Source organism: Saimiri boliviensis, chromosome 3 (genome assembly GCF_048565385.1).
Source record: "Saimiri boliviensis isolate mSaiBol1 chromosome 3, mSaiBol1.pri, whole genome shotgun sequence".
Lineage (NCBI taxonomy): Eukaryota > Metazoa > Chordata > Mammalia > Primates > Cebidae > Saimiri > Saimiri boliviensis.
In genome coordinates, this window is record NC_133451.1 from 39073745 (window position 1) to 39090601 (window position 16857).

At 45.1% G+C, this 16857-nt stretch overlaps 1 protein-coding gene across 10 annotated transcripts in view; it reads right to left on the minus strand.

The window, feature by feature from the left end:
• Positions 1–204: 204 nt before the first annotated feature.
• RBM47 (RNA binding motif protein 47) overlaps positions 205–16857 on the minus strand; it is a 217693-nt gene continuing 201040 nt past the window's right edge. For 9 of the 10 annotated variants that reach the window (XM_039468156.2, XM_074396041.1, XM_074396040.1 and 6 more), the window contains 4 exons: positions 14584–15737; positions 13332–13538; positions 9758–9972; positions 205–2639 (listed from right to left, as the gene is read on the minus strand). In XM_039468156.2, coding sequence (XP_039324090.2) covers positions 2400–2639; positions 9758–9972; positions 13332–13538; positions 14584–15706 — 1785 coding nt within the window. In that variant the 5' untranslated portion in view covers positions 15707–15737 and the 3' untranslated portion in view covers positions 205–2399. The remainder of the gene's footprint in view (positions 2640–9757; positions 9973–13331; positions 13539–14583; positions 15738–16857) is intronic. The other variant, XM_074396043.1, reaches the window with a different exon arrangement.

Sequence of the window (16857 nt, forward strand, 5' to 3'; positions counted from 1 at the left end):
ACCCTAAAAAAAAAAAAAAGTTCACATTTCAAGTTATAAACTTACCTCAGCAGTAGTGTACATGAAATGGTTTTGAAACAGTAGGAACAGATAAGTCCCAGGTAGGAGGCTCACTGATACTTAACTGGCTATGTCACCAACATTTGTTTTTAAGGGAGCTTGGTGGTTGCCATGTTAAGGCATCATTGTTTTTTGGTTTTTTAATTTTCTTTCATTCTTTTCTTCTTCTTCTTTTTTTTTTTTGCAAATAATTTACAGGCATATGTAAAATACAGTAAGAATACTGGGTCAGAGTTTCATCCAGTGAACCTCTGTGACAGTCCCTCACTAGAAGGAGAGTACTTTTTTTTGCACAAAGGATGAGGATCTGATCTGAATTACATTTTGTTGGGTCACTCATTCCAACAGATTCGAGTTTGGATGCAGCTTGCGGGGTACATCATCAGGAACATTGCACAATTACTTTATGTCATTTGAGAATGATGGAAAGGAATGTTAGGAATATTTAAAGGCCTCAGCAGGCACTCAATAATTTTATAGAATAGTTAAATAAATATTGCTTATATATAAAAACTCATCTCAAGATGAGGGGGGAGAAAGGCATTTGGGAATCTCTTAATTTAAAACAAAACAAAAGTACTTGCTAAGGGCATGATCCTCTTATTAATCCACAGGAATTCAGCCATCAAGAAAAACCCCGTGAGTGGGAAGATTGTATGGATCTCTAACATGACATAAAAATGCAACTGCATACTTGCTACCTTATTGCACACCTCACTTCCTTGATTGAGCCTTTTAAAAAAAAAATTCCAAGTTGATATAGTTCCAAAAAAAAGTAGATGACAATCTTAACATTTTACTGTATTTTACATTCATTCTGCTAAACAAAAAGCCTTTAAACAGGCACAAAACACTGCAACAATACATTAACTTCCTAATAAAACAAACCTTTTTAATAACATTGAAATAAAATGGTTTCACTTTGCATTAAACTACGTATCATAAACTTCTGCAACATAAAAGGACTAAAAACAAGCATTAGAAGATATTTACAAACTATCTTTAAACTTCTCAAGGTCTCTCTTCCTCCTCCTGGATGTGTACGCCCCAATTCAGTTTGCCCATCAAGTGCATGGCAAGAGAAGAGAGGCCCATTTAATAAACATAATGTTTCCAACACTCTTGAGGACCACGGACATTTCTGCATGAAACTTGATAAGGCAACTAGAAGCATCACTTTCTTCTGACAAGAGTCTCTAGGGGGTCTTGTCTACAATCACATACATTCTTTGTCCCTACAAACTCATACTTCAAAAACTAATAAAAGCATTAGAAATGGCCTTAAAGTTTTATAATGGGCAATTAAATAGCTATGCAAAGGTGTCTTATGCAACCTGATTAAAACCTGTGCTTACTCTGCTACTGAAAATAGCATACATAGAAGATGATACTTCCCCAACCAAACCAAAACAAAAAAACATACAACGAAATAACAAACCCCGACAAAAACCCAGGAAGAAGTATAAAAGCCACCAGCTCTTCTATCAGAGCTATTCATCAGTCCTAGACTTGCCAGACATTGCGATGGGACCAGGAATCTGGGAGGAGGGGACGTGAGGAGAGGCGGGGTCTCGGGGGAACGTTTAAGGCTAAGGCACATGGAGAATGAGCCCCGGTTAATGGTGGCAGAGGACAGCGTTCCAGTGTTCGGACTCAGGAGTGTGGCAAGTCTTTTTCATGTTGGCTTAAGGAGAGATTGAGTGTTGAATTTCTCTTAAAAAATAGTACTGCTATGGATGATACATGGTGACACCGTCAACCCTTAATGCCAGCAGAAATACAGAGGTTTTCCTCATTTTAAAATTGCACTTTCCAGTATAACCTTTATAATAATGTTTTATGTAGTATTTTTAAGCACTACTGTTTGTATCTTTAAATATTGAATCTATTTTTCAAAATAGTTCCCTAGCTGCTCAAGTGTGCTTTTTCAATATATAGTTGATATATTATTGAAGGTACTACAAAATAGAAATCTCTGGAGTGCAGAAGTTAAGAAAATAACCTTCATACTGAAAATATATCCTTAAAACAACAACAACAACAACAACAACAACAAAAACCTGTATACAAATGTAGTATAGCATACAAATTTTTAAAAGATGCTATGAAGGCACGAGCCAGGCGAGTCTTTTGGAAATGTATGAACGCAGGCCTGCTAAGTTGAAAACAGTCTTAAAAAACTAGTGAAAACTTCATGTGTATAAAATATTTCAGGAATACATCTGAACATTCTTCACTTTCAGGTTGCATGTGCGAATCCAACACATTCTTTCTTCATAAATAGTCAAGCGTTCCTTCAGTGGCGTTTGTGTGGTCTGTCTTCACTCCGGTCACCAGCCTCAGTATGTCTGGTAGACGTCAGGAATGGGGACCTGAATGGCAGCAGCGGGGAAGGCCTGAGGTATGTAGCCTGCATATCCTCCATACACGGCGGCTGCAGCTGCCGCGTTCTTCTGTAGTGTGGCGATCGTGGCTGTGGCCGGAGCAGCAAATGGCACGTAACTGGCCCCGTAGATCCCGGCAGGGGGAATTCTCTGAACGTTGGGAGCCACCGTGTATACTGGAGTTATTGGGCGGCCCTGAGAAGAGAGACAAAAAAGAGCCTTCCTGAACACCTGTAGGTACCTATCATCCATTCATTCAACAAGCCTCTCCCAGGGGTTGGGAGTACAGAGATGTGATAGCAAGGGCGAGGAAGGCAGAGGGGCCGGCAAATAACAGTTACTGTAAGGAAGTGGGATGAGAGCCACTGAAGAGGTCAGGTGGAGCTGCATCCTCAAACTCGGCAATGCGACCTTGTGAAAGTGAGAGGCCTGGAAGGCTGAGGGAAAGATGAAACACAGTTGTCCCTCAGTATCTTCACGGGGGATTGGCTCTAGGACCTCCGTGGACACGAAAATCCTCAGATGCTCAAGTCCCTGAGACAAAATGACACATTTGCATTTAACCTATGCATATCCTCCTGTATACCGTAAAAACATTTTTTTTTTTTCATAGAGACAAGGTCTCACTATGTTGCTCAGGGCCACTCGAACTCCTGGCCTCAAGCAATCCTCCAGTCTCAGCCTCCAAAAGAGTTAGGATTACAAGCATGAGCCACCACACCTGGGCTCTCCCATACACTTTAAAATCTTCTCTAGAGTACTTACAATACCTAATATGATGCAAATGTTATATAAATAGTTATTACATTGTATTTTAACATTTGTATTATTTTTCATTGTTGTATTGTTATTTTTTATTGTCTTTATTTTTTCAAGCCATGGTTGGTTGAATACAGACGCAGAACTTGTGAATAAGGAGGACATTCTTTGTACTGTATTCTGGAATCTTCTATCCACCATTCTACTCAATCAGTCTATGCCCCAGAGTGAGCTAGAGAAGGCAGCTGAGAAACTACCATCCAAGCAGTTGATTTCACAGTCATTAAAAATCCGTATTTTTCCTTAAATATGGCCCCTAGATACATGCCAGCTGCCTCAATTCATACTTACTGAAGGAACATGATCTGTATCAAAAAGAGAGGAGAACAGACTGGTCAACTTAAAGGAACCAAATATATTGATCTCCAAAGGGCAAGTTTCTTAAGCTGTGACCTTAAATAAGTGACCATATACAATTCTCAGCCCATGTGGTGGTTTCCATCATCTCCTACCTAAGAGATGACACCATTGTATATACACATTTTTTGTAGAAACTTAGAGAAAGAACCAAGTAACGGGGGAGTTGGAGAAAATGTCCCAGCAGCAGGGATATTTGAGCTGGGTTTCGAAGGAGAGGGAGCAGTTTCCAAACGAGGAGGAAGTGAGGGAGGACAAGCTAAGGAAAGCTGCCTAACCCGTTGACGGCCTCCACTGGCTCTAGAAAAGCCCCTGCTACTTCCTTCTGTCTGCTTGAAAGTGCAACGTAAGAGGTTTTCAGAACAAACAGGAGTATGAATGGGAAGACTGTGGTTCAGCACTTCCCAAAGTGTTTGCCGGGGAACAAGTTCGGTGAGATGCTTCATTGAAAAGGGATTGTGGATAAAATAAAACATTCATTTAACGAAATATCTGTTGCACCTCCTGATCCATAGAATGCCTTGTAGGAAATGCTGGTATGGTCTCCCTATATCTTTATTTATTTATTTTTATTATTATTTTTTTTTAAAGATGGGGTTTCACCATGATGGCCAGGCTGGTCTTGAACTCCTGACCTCAGGTGATTCACCCACCTTGGCCTCCCAAAGTGCTAGGATCACAGGTGTGAGCCACCATGCCTGGCCCCCTCTATCTTAATACATCGTCAAAATAAATAATTCAGCATATATGAAATGGTGAATTAAAATAATTATTTCTTCCTGGATTTTTTATAAAGAAATTAGTTGTAATTTCTCTTACAAAATTTACAAATTGGAGCCACAAAATTGAGCTCAAAGGAACTTCTAGCCTAAGAGTACTGTTTTCAACTACAATCAAATAGTAATTATAATAATTTTAATTTAGAATTATAACAATTAATAACAACTCTGAGGCTGAGTGAGGTGACTCATGCCTATAATCCCAGCACTTTGGGAGGCTGAGGAGGGAGTATGGTTTGAGGCCAGGAGTTCGACACCAGCCTGGGCAACATAGCAAAACCTTGTTTCTGCAAAAGATACAAAACTTAGCCAGGCACGGCGGTGCATACTCCCGTAGTTCCAGCTACTCAGGAGACTGAGGCACGAGGATCACCTGAACCTGGGAATTCAAGGCTGCAGTGAGCCAAGATCACACCACGGCACTCCAGCCTGGGCAATGGAAGTGAGACCCTGTCACAAACAAACAAACTTCCAAACTCAGAGGCTATTGTCTGCCAGACACTATTCTAAGTGCCTTATTTGTATGACAGTATTGAATCATCACACAGTAGAGGTGGTACTCTGATTATATGGAGTTGTGTGGATATGTTAAATGACCTGCACAAAATGACACAGCTTTTAAGCAAGGCAATGTGTGACTCTGGAGCCTGCACTTTCAGCCCCATGTTAACTTGCTTTCTACAGCACGCAACGAGTGTCTCATCTGTGGCTTTTTACAGCCGGGGAGAGGAGCTCCGGAACTGGAAAGACTGCAGTTCACAGCAAGACACAAGCCATCTTTTCCATACATGTGGATGTAGATTGAATAACCAGCGCAAAAAGGGAGGAAATCACAGGGAAGGTGACACGTGAGAGAAACCTTTCCACGTGCTACAGGCCAGCCCAACCCCTGGGTTCAGGCTGCTCGCTCGGACAAGTTATGCACGTGAACGTTCACTGGCTCACAGTCTGGAATCAAGAGTAGCTCCCCAAACCCAAGGCTTCTCTTTCCATTCCTGTGATGTCCCTTTTATGATGGCATTCACCACGCTATCAGGACAGAGCATACACAGATCAGGCATCTGATCTCCCAATCCCAATTCTACTCCTGGCCAGCAATTCTATCACCTTGCTGGGCCTTCATTTTCTTATGTGTAAAATGAGAATAAATGGGAAAGCACTTGGCTTTGCTCTCCATGGTTTCAGTTACCTGTGGTCAATTGAAGTCTGAAAATATTAAACTGAAAATGTCAGAAATAAACAATTCCTAAGTTTTAAATTGGGCACCTTTCTAAGGAGTAGCTCCATGAAATCTCATGCCAGCCCTCTCTGTCCCGACAGTCATCCCTTTGTCCAGGAAAACCACAATGTCTATGCTCCATGCCCATCCCACTTAGTAGCCGTCTGGGTTATCAGACTGACTGTCAAGGAACCCTTATTTTCCTTAATATCAGCCCCAAAGTGCAAGAGTAGTGACGCTGGCAATTTGGATATGACAAAGAGGAGCACGAGGGACCTTCCTCTCAGTGAAAAGGGGAAAGTTCTCTACTTAATAAGGGAAGAAAAAAATCCTATGCTGAGGTTGCTAAGCTACAGTAAGAAAGAAATTTTCTATTTGTGAAATTGTAAAGAAGGAAAGTCGTGCATAGTATATTATGGGTTTGGTAATATCTGTGTTTCAGGAACCCACTGAGAGTTTTGGAATGTATCCTCCACGGATAAGCGGGGACCATTATACAATTGCATTAATACAGCATCAGCAAAGAGCGGGAATAAATACAAATGCAGTGGTGGTAGTGGAAGAAACATTAACGCATCTTTCGCTTGAACCCTGGAGGTGGAAGTTGCAGTGAGCCAAGATCGTGCCACTGCACTCCAGCCTGGATGACAGCGCAAGACTCCATTTCAAAAAAAAGTGCCTCTAATTCAGGTGAAGAATCTTCACTCCTGTCAAGGAGGAATGTTTATCCTTGCCCTATCTATAGCAAGTGGTGTTGTTAAGACTGAGAACACTATGAGAAGTTTGAAAAACTGATAAAGTCTACACCAGCAAATATTTATTTATTGCTTGCAAAAACGTCATGAAATTTTGGATCTAAAATGGCTAAACAGGAACACCCTCCAGCAACTACAAGGTAGGGGAGGATGATCAAGGGCACTGTTTAAGTAGGTCCTGAAAGCCATCAGTTTCCAGCGTGGCTCCCACTCAGAAAGGTGTTCTTCCCTCCACTCAGTGGTGCTTAACACGCTCCTTCCTCTGCTGCAGTTTGGCAGAGAATTCAAAAGAAGTGGAGGGCTGAACATGTCAGAGCCCAGGTTGAAAGATGAAGACACAGAGTACTTAGATGAAGCGAGACACCCAGCCACCATACATCCAAGGAAGCCAGTCTCAGGTGAAAAAGTAGCTCCCAGGCATTCTGCAGAATGTGGAGGAGGAAAAAGTCTCCAAAGGAATCAATGCATAATGATTGTACTTTGAGCAAATTCATCAGCAAAGACTGCAAATAGAGACCCTGATGGCAACAGCCAGTGCAGACTGATAGGAGACAGAAATAGTCATGAAATCATCAGAACATGATTATGGCGCCTGGAATTTGGACCTGACCAGAACTCACAGTACACATCAAAGACAAATGTTCATGAATTTCTTAGTAAAGAAGAATTAGAAATTATTAGAATTCCAGTAAGTATTGCTGCTAAGTTATTGCAAATATTTACCATCAGTCCACAATTATTATAATTACGCTTAGTTGTCATTCTACAGTGTGAGTCATTTACAACCAATTCTTCTTTTTGTCTTTCAGAGATCCCAAGTTAAAGAATAATGACATACTGAAAGATAAATAAAACTTCAATTAGTCTGCCCTTTCTGAATAATGCAGTCAAGACTAGGACTCCAGCCCAGTTTGACTGAATTGGAATCTTCAGGGCTTAGAATCTAAGAATCTCTGTTTTTAGGTGATGGCTTATGCCTGTAATCCCAGCACTTTGGGAGGTTGAGGTGGGAGGATCGCCTGAGCCGAGGAGTTTAACACCAGCTTGGGCAACATAGCAAGATTTTATCTCTACAAATAAAAAAGTTAGCCTGCCATGGTGTTGTGTGTCTGTGGTCCCAACTACTTGGGAGGCTGAGGTGGGAGGATTGCTTGAGCCGGCGAGGTGGACGTTGCAGTGAGCTGTATAGTCCAGCCTGGGTGACAGAGTGAGACTCTGTTTCAAAAAAATCAAAAATCAAAAATCAAAAATCAAAAATCAAAAAAAGGGCCCTGGATAATTCTTATTCATTTGGATGAGGGATCTTGGGCCTGAGTACTTGTGATTGGTATTCGTGATTCACTGCCTCACAGAGAATAGCTTTAACAAGATTTTCTTCTGTGAAATGGATGTACTCCCTATGTCTTATGAGGTGAAGATAAAAGAAACAAGACACAGCCCTTGGTCTGGAGAAGCTTCATTTTCATTGGGAGATAGAACACACTGGCAGCCATAGGCCAAGTAATGATGTAGTAATGAGGAGCACAGAGGAGAAAATTTCTCTAGAAGGTGGATGGGGAAGATTCTGTGGAAGAGATGAAAATAAAGAAACCGCCGGGCGCGGTGGCTCAAGCCTGTAATCCCAGCACTTTGGGAGGCCGAGGCGGGTGGATCACGAGGTCAAGAGATCGAGACCATCCTGGTCAACATGGTGAAACCCCGTCTCTACTAAAAATACAAAAAATTAGCTGGGCATGGTGGCGCGTGCCTGTAATCCCAGCCACTCAGGAGGCTGAGGCAGGAGAATTGCCTGAACCCAGGAGGCGGAGGTTGCGGTGAGCCGAGATTGTGCCATTGCATTCCAGCCTGGGTAACAAAAGCAAAAAAACTCCGTCTCAAAAAAAAAAAAAAGAAAATAAAGAAACCATGGATACACTACGAACAAAGGTGGGGAAAGAGGCCAACATGGTAACATGAGTTGGGGAAGAGACAGCAGAACAGTGAGAGATACGGTTGGAGGAGAGGATTAAGGGCATATTTTGTAAATTTTTTTTTTGAGACAGGGTCTCACTCTTTTGCCCAGGCTGGAGTGCAGTGGTGTAATCACAGCTCACTGCAGCCTTGACCTCAAGGGCTCAAGTGGTCCTCCTGCCTCAGCCTCCCCAGTAGCTGGGACTGCAGGCATATGCCACCATGACAGGCTAATTAAAAAAAAAAATTGTAGGCCGGGCGCGGTGGCTCCCGCCTATAATCCTAGCACTTTGGGAGGCCGAGGCGGGTGGATCACGAGGTCAAGAGATCGAGACCATCCTGGTCAACAAGGTGAAACCCTGTCTCTCTACTAAAAATACAAAAATTAGCTGGGCGTGGTGGCGCATGCCTGTAGTCTTAGCGACTCAGGAGGCTGAAGCAGGAGAATTGCTTGAACTCAGGAGGCGGAGGTTGCGGTGAGCCGAGATCGCGCCATTGTACTCCAGCCTGGGTAACGAGCGAAACTCCATCTCAAAAAAAAAAAAAAATTGTAGAGACAGTGTCTCACCACGTTGCCCAGGCTGATCTTGATCTCCTGGCCTCAAGTGATCCTCCCACCTTGGCCCCACTATGTGTTGGGATTACAGGCATGAGCCAATGTATCCAGCATAAGATTTTACATAGCCATACAGTTGTTCTTGCTCTCTAACCACACACACACACACACGTAGGGGTTGTTTTTTAAACATCTTCATTGAGCTGCAGTGTGAAATGTGAAGATATGAAATTGCTCTCTGTACTTTGTGTGCCAGTTCTTTAACAACATCAGTGAAAAAGTATCCAGTGCTGTTAAAAAAAAAAAAATGTACAAGGCTGGGCACGGTGACTCACGCCTGTAATCCCAGCACTTTGGGAGGCTCAGGCAGGAGGATCATGCAGTCAGGAGATCAAGACCATCCTGGCTGACATGGTGAAACCCCGTCTTACTAAAAACACAAAAAATTAACCGGGTGTGGTGGCATGCGCCTGTAGTCCCAGCTACTTCGGAGGCTGAGGCAGGAGACTTGCTTGAATCTGGGAGGTGGAGGTTGCAGTGAACTGAGATTGTGCCAGTGTTCTCTAGCCTGGGCAAGAGAGCAAGACTCTGCCTCAAAAAAAAAAAAAAAAAAAAAAGTACCGTATTATGACACTATGAAAAATGACACATGCCATTTTTGCATATTGCTTCCCACCCTTAATAATATTGTTAAGGTAGTATAATTAATTAAAAATTTTTTTGTCATAATTCGTATTCAGAATGCTTCCTGTCACCCAACCACATAGCAGTAACAGAGAGCCAGGCACACAGTAAATTCTCAGTGCCGAATACTAAATGAACCCATGAGAAAGAGAGGCTTCACACGCAAATGACGATGACTGCCACGAGAACTCTACCTGGAAAGGTGGTGGCGTCGACACAGCGGGAATGACAGTGGCAGCGGCGGCGGCGGCGGCGGCGGCGGCGGCAGCGGCGGCACTGGCTGGGTCTGGCTGCACGGCAATGGGGCTGATCATGTGCTCCACTGTGTGGATTTTGCCATCTTCAATCATTTTAGGGGCTGGAGCTGCTGGAAACATGGAATACTGAGCCCCGATGGCAGGGATGGCTACTGCAAGAGAAGCAAGAAGGAAAAACGGGTCACTCACTTTCAGTCGCTGAGGGGTGGGTTCCATCACTTGCTCTAAGATATTTTTTATTTTTTTAAAAACAAAATTTTTATTTATTTATTTATTTATTTATTTATTTTAGAGATGGGGTTTCACTATGTTGGCCAGGATGGTCTTGATTGCTTGACCTCGTGACCTGTCTTGCCTTGGCCTCCCAAAGTGCTGGGATTACAGGCATGAGCCACCATGCCCGGCCAAAAAAACTTTTTTTTTGAGACAGGGTCTCACTCTGTTGCCCAGGCTGGAATGCAGTGGTGCAATCAAGGCTCACTGCAGCCTTAGCCTCTTGGGTTCAAGTGATCCTCCCACCTCAGCCATCTGAGTAGCTGGGACTACAGGTGCAGGCCACCTTGCCTAGCTAGTTTTTGTTGTTGTTGTAGAGACAGGGTTTTACCACATTGCCCAGGCTGGTCTTGAACTTCTGAGCTCAAGCGATCCACCTGCCTTGGCCTCCCAAAGTGCTGGGATTACAGGCGTAAGCCACCGCACCTGGCCTAAGGTACCTTTTAAAACCCCGTTGAGAGGTCACGGGCCTCTCCTCGCTCACTGCTGTTCTCTCAGTACACGCCATGTACCCAGGTGCCTGCTCCCCAAGAGGCAGGGGTGGGAGGTGGCAGGTGATTTCCCCTGCCTGTCGTGGAAGAGAACCCCAGAGTTAGGCTTCTGTATTAGTATTTTCTACTATTTCTACAGAAAAATCACAGTTTGAATCTTATTCTTGATGTCCTACTGAGCAAGACAGGGCCTCTGACTATGGGAAAATGGCTTCGATGAAGAAGTGAGATCAGAGGCTTGAGGTCTACCGCCTGTGAGAGTTGGGCCCTCCTGTTCCCTCTTATTCACCTCACTCATGACCAGCCCACTGCCTTTTATTCACTTTCTCTACTGTTTAAGAAACAGGTGCTGTTGCGAGTTTCATTCTGAGAACTCAGACCTGTGTACATCCTCCCTACCCTGTATTTCAGTTTCAATGTTACCGATTCAAGGAAAAACACATGGTAAAGAATAGGACATTCCTCAATTTCCTCATCTCCACTCAAAGTAGTGAAGTAGTGGAGTGATTGGCTTTTAGTGAGACCTGCCAATTCAAAGAATTTCTGCAAGTAAAGTCCAAAATTATGATTTCAACCAGAGATTCAAACAGGTAGCAGCTACTGGATCTGAATGTCAAGTTACAGTAAGAAGAGATGAAAAGGAAAAGATATTAGCCCTGATTGCGTATGTGTGTGTGAGTGGGGTGGTGATGGTGGTGTGTGTTAAAAGGATAAGCAAAAATATGTGTACACAAAAAATCTTTCTATTTCTAGTTTTTCTCCAACTGTGGGTACATTTATTCTAATAAAGAGAGACTTGATCAAAGGTAAAGAGACAAATGATTGTAAGCTAAACAATGATGCAGCCATTCGATAAAATATACCTAAAACCTTAACCAAATCTTTTACCTGCCTTTCCAACCATATCTTCCATTTGTCTTGTGCCCAGATACTTCGCCACCACCCTGGTGCCTCTCCTAAAATAAAACGTTCTCATTTTCTGGATGACCAGAAATAGACGCCAACAGATGGGGCCCAGAGAGGGTTGTGAGTTTAAGCTACAAGGGGTTGTACGAAGTAACTGAATTGTTCTGGCCATCAGCCCGTAAGAATTTCTGCCTCAGGCTCCAGGACACAACTTTACACAGCTAAAGATTATTTAACACTTCTTTTCTCTTGTTAAACCTTAAGCTATGGTAGCTTGCTAACAGGAGTCCCTTTCCCACTAAGTAGAAGTGACAACTCCTATATCCAGGCTCTATTTTATGATGTTACAGAGCTATAGGATCAGTTTCACTATGCTCACAATGTCAATGATATTTATAAGGAAACCTAGTCTAAGGAGTCACTTAACTGCAGAAATTGCAGAATTTTTACACAGGCAAAATAATAATAATAATAATAATAATAATAATTACTAGATGTATCAAAAGAAAGTTCAATTGAAGAAATGCTTTCTAACTCTATGAGACCAATGTGTACCTGTGTCCCCAATGCACAGATTCCTTGACTCTATTTTAGCTAGGGAAAGAAGTGTACATTCTCAACCAGAAGAAAAATGGAGTAGCTGGGCTCCAGAAAGTTCTTCGATCTACCCGTACTGAAGCCAGGAGGGGGTCTGGAGGAGGGTCATGCCAATTACCCATGGACTGAACTTTCCATCTCTTGGGATGCTTGTGTGGGGTGCTGCATGAGTTTATGCTAGACTCACATATGGAGTTAATGTTCTTTGCAGGTTCGGATTGGAAGACCGGCCTCACATTACAGGACCATGGGCACTAACAACATTGATAAACAGGTTTGTGGGGCCTGGAGGTGAAAGCAAAGTTCAAGTTCCCTGGCTTGAAATACTTGAGCATCCCTACTCCCAATCTACTGATCCAGCTAGAGGAGGAAATCAGTGCTGGAAATTAGAAACCAGGGAACTAGCTGCAAAAACTTTCACCGAAGGCCAGGCAAAGTGGCTCATGCCTGTAATACCATCACTCTGGGAGGCTGAGGTGGGTGGTTCACTTGAGGTCAAGATTTCAAGACCAGCCTGGGCAACATGAAACCCTGCCTCTACTAAATACACAAAATTAGATGGGCACGGTGTTGTGCACCGGTAGCTCCGGCTACTTGGGAGGCTGAGGCAGGAGAAGCATTTTAACCTGGGAGGCAGAGGTTGCAGTGAGCTGAGATCAAGCTACCGCACTCCAGCTTGGGTGACAGAGAGACCCTGCCTCAAAAACAACAAAAATCTGTCACCACTTCCTTGTCCCAAAGCATTCTTGTTTGCTCAGACCATGACAAGGGACATGCTGCTTACTCCTGAAGGGGAATTTTCTGCCCTTCCCAACAACTCTCAGAATGGGGCAATAAGGTCTACCCTCTGACTTCAGATAGATGGGGCAGAATTAGGCCTGAGTAAGGAAAAGACAGGTTTTACCTGATAGAAGATACAGAGAGCCCCATGTTCTTCCTTTCTTCCCCCCACAACTCTACCTACTTAGCCACAGACTGAGAAAAGGCCTGACAACTGGTGATGCCCCTTTGAAAACCTTACTGCAGGCACGTTTGATTTGAACATAGTCAAAGCCACACCATCCCCTGAAGTTCTAGGTAAGGAGGTTCAGTGGGCCATTTTCTTTTTGCCTTGTCTCTAGCTGCCTAGGAGAAGAGAACCCATGTGTAGATGTGAGAGCCTGAGTAAGGCTAGGACTTACTTCAAAGAGAAGGGCGGGGGTTTATGCTGAATGAATGCATTTTCAAATCTGGTTCATACTGACCTGCACCAGGTTTAATGGCAACTGGATTGACGGTAGAGATTTCCAAATTGGGCACAAGTTCATATCCTTTTTCTTGCTGCTTTCCTTTCCCTTCATGATATCGGCTATATATACCACGGCCAGCAGAATATCCCCCGAGGTAGGAACCCCTGGGCCCCGGGGCTCTGTTGCCAGCTGCTCCTCGCCCTCGGCCTCTTATGCTGCCTGCTTGGAATAACAACACAAATGATGATGAGCAACCAATGTGATGGTGCTGGAGGAGACCTCAGCCCTCAGTTCTTGGCATTTAACTGCCCCAGTCTAAGTTGCAGGAAGCTGTACCTTTGCTCTTTAATGGGCTGATAAAGATGCTTCCAACATTCTATTTCAGCCTAGATTTGTATCCTAAGCATGTCCGCTTAGCACAAGGGGCAAACCTGCAGGGTGAGTTCCTAGGATTTGTATCTGCAATTTCAGTAAAGGAAAACATTCACAGACCACCCTCCCCAACACCAAAAAAGGGGAGGGGCCAGTATCTCACGCCTGTAATCCCAGCACTTTGGGAGGCTTGAGCCCGGGGTTCGAGACCAGCCTGGGCAATATGGTGAGACAATTTTTTAATGGTATCCAATTAAAAAAAAAATAATAATAATAATAATAATATATATAAAAAAATACTAAATAAATTTTTTATAAAAAGTCAGATCTGGAAGGGGATTTGATAGTCCACCTTCCTCATTTCATGCTCGAGAAAATAGGCCAGGGGAGGTTAAAGTGACTAAAGTCACAGACCCAGCTAATCAGAGAACAGGACGCAGATCTATGTATCTTATTTTCCAGGTAATGCTGGGTTTCATTATATCCTAATTAATGATAATAATAAAAAAAAAAAACTAAAAATAATTGACTCCACCAATTCTTAAGATTTAATATCACAAGCAGGTTTTAACCTAAACACCAAGAGATTGGTGGACTAGCCCCGGGTAACCCAGTGGGCCCAGGCAAGGCAGAATGTCAGCGCTTGCACAGCTGATTTTGTGTGATTTTGCCGCTCACCCCAGAACGATCTGTATTTCTATCCATGCTGCAGAAGTGATGGCCTTCGGTGCCAGCAAAGAACAGGACCCAGAATGCAAAACCAAAACAGGGGTGGGAGGGCCCTCGGCGCCTACCAGCTCAGCAAATGCCAGCCACAATATCGCTGATGCCCCCTCCCTAGGAGGCAACGTTCTTGCCCCCCACCCCTGCCCCAGGAGAAGAGCCCCCCACTAACCTTTCACGAAGTAATCCCTGTTGGGCCCGATGAGAGCGTTGTAGGGGTAGCCGTAGTAGGCCAGCGTGTAGGGGTCACAGGAGTACACGTAGCTGGGCTGCTGGGCCGCCTCAGCCGCGCTACCGCCCCTGGCCGCCTTCTGGTAGCGCGAGTACTGCTCCTTGTCCACGGGCTTGGCTAGCGTGACTTCCAGGCACGAGCCCTCCAGCTCGGTGCCGTTGAGGTTGTTCATGGCGTGCACGGCGTCCTCGCGGCTGGTGAAGTGCACGAAGGCGTAGTCGCGGATCTTCTTGACTCGCTCCACGCAGCCAGGGTTGAACTGACCGAAGCTCTTCTTGATGGTGTCCTCGGTGGTCTCGATCATGAGGTTGCGCACGTAGAGGATCTTCACGGTCTCCATCACGTCCTCGTCCACGTCGATCTCGGGCTCGGCCCAGTCCACGGCGATCTGGTGGCCCCACAGCTGGATGCGGCCGGGCATGAGCTTGCGGCGCGCCATGGCGGCCGCGCGGTGGCTCTCGTACTCTACGAAGGCGAAGCCGCGGTTCTTCATCTTGTCGGCCGCGCTGGCGTAGACGATCACATCCAACACGCCCTCGGTGACCTTGGCGATCTCCTCCAAGATCTCCTCGCGCTTCTTCATCTTGGGGATGCCGCCAATGAAGAGGCGGCAGTTATCCACGCTGCAGCACACGCCCAGCAGGCGGCCCGGGCGGATCTCATAGTTGTTGAGCTCGCGCACGGCGCGCTTGGCCTCGTGCTTGTGGCAGTACATGACAAAGGCGTAGCCGCGGTTCTTGCCGTCAAAGTCCATCATGAGGCGCAGCTCGTAGATGCGGCCCACGGTCTCGAACACCGGCACCAGCTCGTCCTCATAAACGTCACGCGGGATCTTGCCCACGAAGACCTCGCAGCCGCGCTGGGGGTGCGGGCCCTCCCAGCCAGGCGGCGGGCCGCCATACTTGCGCTGCCCGTTCTCCTGCACCATGCTGTAGCCGGTGCGCTCCATCAGCGCCAGTAGCGCTGCTTCGTTGGGCGCACCCGCCACGCCCTCGGGCACCTTGGGCGAGGACCCCGTGGCCGAGTCGCTGCTCATGGCTGCGGTTGAATCCTCTGCGGTCATAATGTCAAAGGCATCCACAGCTGGCGGAAACCTGGGGAAGCAGAAAGGAGCGTGAGTGGTGAACTGCTGGAGCCTGCCTCCTTTGGATTGGGTTTAGCAGCCTTGCAAGTATGCATTCATAGGCCACGGGGTCGAGGCGAGAGGCAGGGGGCGGGGTGGCGGGGGGTGGGGAGGGGGAGGGGGAGGGGGCTTAAGTGAGAAATAGGATGGAGGCATTCTGGCAATGCAAAAGCCCTCCCACTTGTCTGAAATAGTCACGTTGTTTTGCAGCAAAAACCAGGAGTTAGAAAAAAAAAAAATCACAATGAGCAAGTCCTTCCATTTCATCAGTAACTAGACAGTTTGAAGTTTTGAGAAACTGCTATCATTGTTGGTAAAAACCTCACGACCTTTTGCTTAATTACTGCACTGTTAACTCTGTCTGATTTCCTTGTTATATGGAATTTTACAAACTCCATTTATTTCTTTGGTGAACACAGCTTTTTTTTTTTTTTTTTTTTTTTTTTGGAGACGGAGTTTCTCTCTTGTTACCCAGGCTGGAGTGCAATGGCGCGATCTCGGCTCACCGCAACCTCCGCCTCCTGGGTTCGGGCAATTCTCCTGCCTCAGCCTCCTGAGTAGCTGGGATTACAGGCACACGCCACCTTGCCCAGCTAATTTTTTGTATTTTTAGTAGAGACGGGGTTTCACCATGTTGACCAGGATGGTCTCGATCTCTTGACCTCGTGATCCACCCGCCTCGGCCTCCCAAAGTGCTGGGATTACAGGCTTGAGCCACCGCGCCCGGCAGCTTTTTTCTTTTTTTAAGGTGGTCTTTTTCATTGTAGGAATGGAAATACAGCAGTGTATTTACAGTGAAGATTTTAAATTATTAAAGACAATTTTTAGGAGGTGTTATTGTATAGAGAGAGCTGTGTATTGAAGCTTTTTACAGGAAAGAAATGAAATGCCCACATTGCCACGAACTCGGTCTACGAACTGTGTAATAAGAGCTAGTTAATCTGATTTTGATGGTGGCACTCAGGTAAAATTCTTGATGTGAAGCATTCAAAGATTTGGAATCAGTCCTCAAAAAAGCTAGCTGAATTCAAGCTGGGGGACTTGGGAAGCAACAGCTACCTGGTAAACCACACTACTGTTTTCAGAGAACT